Below are 3,333 nucleotides of genomic sequence, written 5' to 3' on the forward strand. Positions count from 1 at the left end.
TGGAAACTAAAAAATATTAGAGTTTCATCTTCTTGATCTCTTGATTGCAAGTATTAATTGATTGATGTATGTAATGTGTTTGATGAATTTCCTCAAACACTATCCTGAGTTGATTTTATCATTTTTGTTTGCTAGATTGAGGAGTTGTTATTTCTTGTTGCTAAGTTGGTTTTATGTATTCCTTGAACTATCAAGTTTCTTTTATGTCTATGCTAATTCTTTTCACTAATATGTCATGTTTTCTGGCTTATAAATTTACCTCTTTTTGTTGTTGTTGTTTCTACAGGATTTGTGTGTTGGGCTTCTTAGATGCGCGACATATACAACTTAAAGGCTTTGATCATTAAATGAGTATTTTCTTTTGACCTTCTTGTTAAATCGATTCATGACCAAGTTAATTATCTGAATCCATCTGAATAGTTCCTAATACGGTTTAGGGTTTAGGATAGACCGGATCCGGAAAGACTGTGCCAATTGAGTGACAAGCTCGTTGATTATTGGAGCTATTACTAGGGTGATATAGTAATTCTAATAATTAATTAGTCAGTTGTTTTGATCTTTCCAGCAAGAGATTTGAATGAAGTTTCCAGCATATGAAGAAAAAAAATCTTTTGGGGTTCAAGCTTGCGTGCCCGACTACGAGCTTTACAATGTCGTTACTTTCTCTGATTTTTGGAATCCATTAGCTGGACCTCTTCATTCCTGTTTCAGTAGATCCTAAACATTCTTGGTCCAGGGAAGAATTTTAACTAGAAATAAGTTTAGTCTCACTTGACTCCCATAAAGATTTAGATGCATATTTCTAACCCTGAAAAGTTTGCAGATCCTGTAAAAATTCATTGGCTTAATTCAATCACAGTTTGAAATTGTTCCTACATTCCAGTTGTTGCTAAACTATTTGACAAGAATTTCTCTTTGTTGTTATTATGTACAAACAAAATTAGAGGTAGACAGAAACTCTTCACCTCTGCAATCAAAATGATGGAAATTGGAAAGAACAACAACTATCTTTCCCATATAATTCTCTAATCTGAATGGACTATCTTATCCTGTTGACTGTAATGGATGCTAAAGGGAATATATATCTCCCTATTACTAGCTTGGCATATGATAAACAATTATTTGTGCGACTCTTTTACAACATTATGAGGTCAACAAGCATTTAAACAATATTTGTTTTCCAATATAATCTCACCACAAAAAACAGAATTAAGAAATTACTTTGATCACAGATTACATTCAAGCCAAATGTTATACAGGTTTGATTTTGTTTTATTGTTCAGAATACTGTGGAAACAAAAATAATATTGCATCATTTAATAATCTTCAAATGGCACTCTAACTGAATTTTGGTTTTGGTGGCATTTGCAGGTCCATGATGCTTCCTTCCAACATGTTGATAACCATGCTAATTGAAGGTCTATTTTCTGGCTTTATCTGTATGCACCATAAACCCACTATCATCATTTTTTTTGCAATTTCTTTAGTCTTAGGATTAGCATCAGTCTCAGAACTAACAAGACTAGTATCAAGAGTGACCAAATCATAGTACTTATCAAAATTGTCATAAACCCAATCTGGTGTTAGACTGGGTTTATGACAATTTTATGTGCATATTCAATTTGTATCATCTTCAGGAACTGGCAAATGGTCAAAACAAGTTTAATAATAAGGAGCACACATATAGCTTGATATCTGAATTGCTTCCCTTGCTGAAACATATCTATCAGAACCAATTAAATGAGCTGGAAGTAAAGCAAGGGGATCAAGGTAAGCTTCAAAACAATTGCCTAGTTTCTTCCTCCAGTTAGATATCCTCTTGATCGATCTATCATCCAAAAGGTGAATTTTCTGGTGTACTTCTTCGAGTATATGAGCCTCACAATGAGCTTGTTAACTGGTATGTCTTCACATCTGTAACACCTCTGATAATTTCGTAAGAGGAGATGAGTAGACTCCGGAAGAATGAGTAGCTCAACACTTCACATTTGAATGCATTTGAGTAATGGAATTTCAGTCACTGATATTATAATCCTGTGTTTAATTACTCTAACCACCGTTTAACTTTCTGAGAATTATTGATCTTTTTTTATGATGAATATTTTAGGACGAATGATGGACAAAAGTACAGCAGATCTAGCTTCAGATGGGTATCACAAATATAAGGTATAACTACACACTTTTTAGGTTCACCTTTTTTAATGTAAAAATATATAAAAGCTTCTTCTATCTATTTCATTTTGGGTTTGAATCTTAACTTAATTATTACCCATTGATGACTATTAAAGCTACTTCCTAAGCAATCGCACAATTAAAGAGTTAGTTTGACTATAGAAGAATCATACAAGTAACTTTCAGTAAGATGAGATGATTTATTAGGAAGATGTCAAGCTGATGGCTGAATTGGGATTGGACTCCTACAGATACTCCATCTCTTGGTCAAGACTTCTTCCGAGTATGACTCCCTGAAACTTTTAGATCGGTTAGAGTGTTATTAAAAAACACTAATTCTGTTATTTTATATGAATGCTACTTTCTTTGTAGATGGAAGAGGATTTGTGAATCCTAAAGGTCTGCAGTTCTACAACAACTTCATCGATGAGCTAGTGAAATATGGTTAGTCTTCCCTTTAAATATACATCAAACTTGTTTTCTAATTCAACATTTGGTGAGAGATTGAGCAGCATTCGTTTGAAATGCACTCTGCAGGGACTGGATTGGTCTTACTTCATCATTTGAATTTGCAAATTTAGCTGGTTTAGTAGAGAAGATCATGTGAACTCCTGGATCTTCTTGGATGCAAGAACTCTCATGAATCAATGAGTTGTTGATGCTCTGAACATTGCTATTCACACTTGTGCTAATGGAGGGGACTTCAGTACTTGCCATTTTAGGTGCATCCATGAGAGATTTGTCATTGACCTTGCTTTCTGCACTTTAACAGATTATTTCAAATGTGCAGATCAAAGAAGCTGAGCAAACAAGTAAAAATTATCAGCAAAAGGTTACTTATCTCATTTTCAATCTCTATTTGAGTAGAATTTACAACATCTTTAATTTTCCTTATGTAAGCAACAAACTGCTTTATATCCATATTGACTATTTTATTCTATTCAGGTAAGAGAACAACCAAGAAGGATGTTGCAAAGTTCCCAAAGCCTCCAATGGCTCCTTTAAGATGGAGGCCTCCTTTACAAAGAATCACCAATCAGTTGTCACCCTCAGGACATCAAACAAGCAAAGGTGCCCATCCAGTAATAGATAAAGAGAATTGTCTATTAACAAATAAAACTACTGGGGAAGATTTAGTTAAATCTCTGCACAGAGCAAGAA

The 3,333-nt window shown here is 34.0% G+C and overlaps 1 protein-coding gene across 1 annotated transcript; it reads left to right on the top strand.

Moving 5' to 3' along the window:
* The first annotated feature begins 322 nt into the window (after window positions 1-322).
* On the top strand, window positions 323-3,024 carry LOC121976100 (beta-glucosidase 3-like). The gene is made up of 6 exons (XM_042528133.1): window positions 323-347; window positions 1,372-1,418; window positions 2,108-2,166; window positions 2,380-2,455; window positions 2,545-2,616; window positions 2,710-3,024. The coding sequence occupies exons 2-6, from the start codon at window positions 1,376-1,378 to the stop codon at window positions 2,751-2,753; spliced, it is 294 nt and encodes a 97-aa protein (XP_042384067.1). The 5' UTR covers window positions 323-347; window positions 1,372-1,375; the 3' UTR covers window positions 2,754-3,024.
* The last annotated feature ends 309 nt before the right edge of the window (window positions 3,025-3,333 follow it).

This window comes from Zingiber officinale, chromosome 1B, assembly GCF_018446385.1.
Source record: "Zingiber officinale cultivar Zhangliang chromosome 1B, Zo_v1.1, whole genome shotgun sequence".
NCBI lineage: Eukaryota > Viridiplantae > Streptophyta > Magnoliopsida > Zingiberales > Zingiberaceae > Zingiber > Zingiber officinale.

Bases quoted from the DNA above. Each gene is read 5' to 3' on its own strand.
- LOC121976100 (XM_042528133.1), top strand. From the start codon at position 1,376: ATGATGCTTCCTTCCAACATGTTGATAACCATGCTAATTGAAG. The intron at 2,456-2,544 runs GTATGACTCCCT...CTTTCTTTGTAG, and splicing joins TTGGTCAAGACTTCTTCCGA to ATGGAAGAGGATTTGTGAAT. The intron at 2,617-2,709 runs GTTAGTCTTCCC...TGCACTCTGCAG, and splicing joins CGATGAGCTAGTGAAATATG to GGACTGGATTGGTCTTACTT.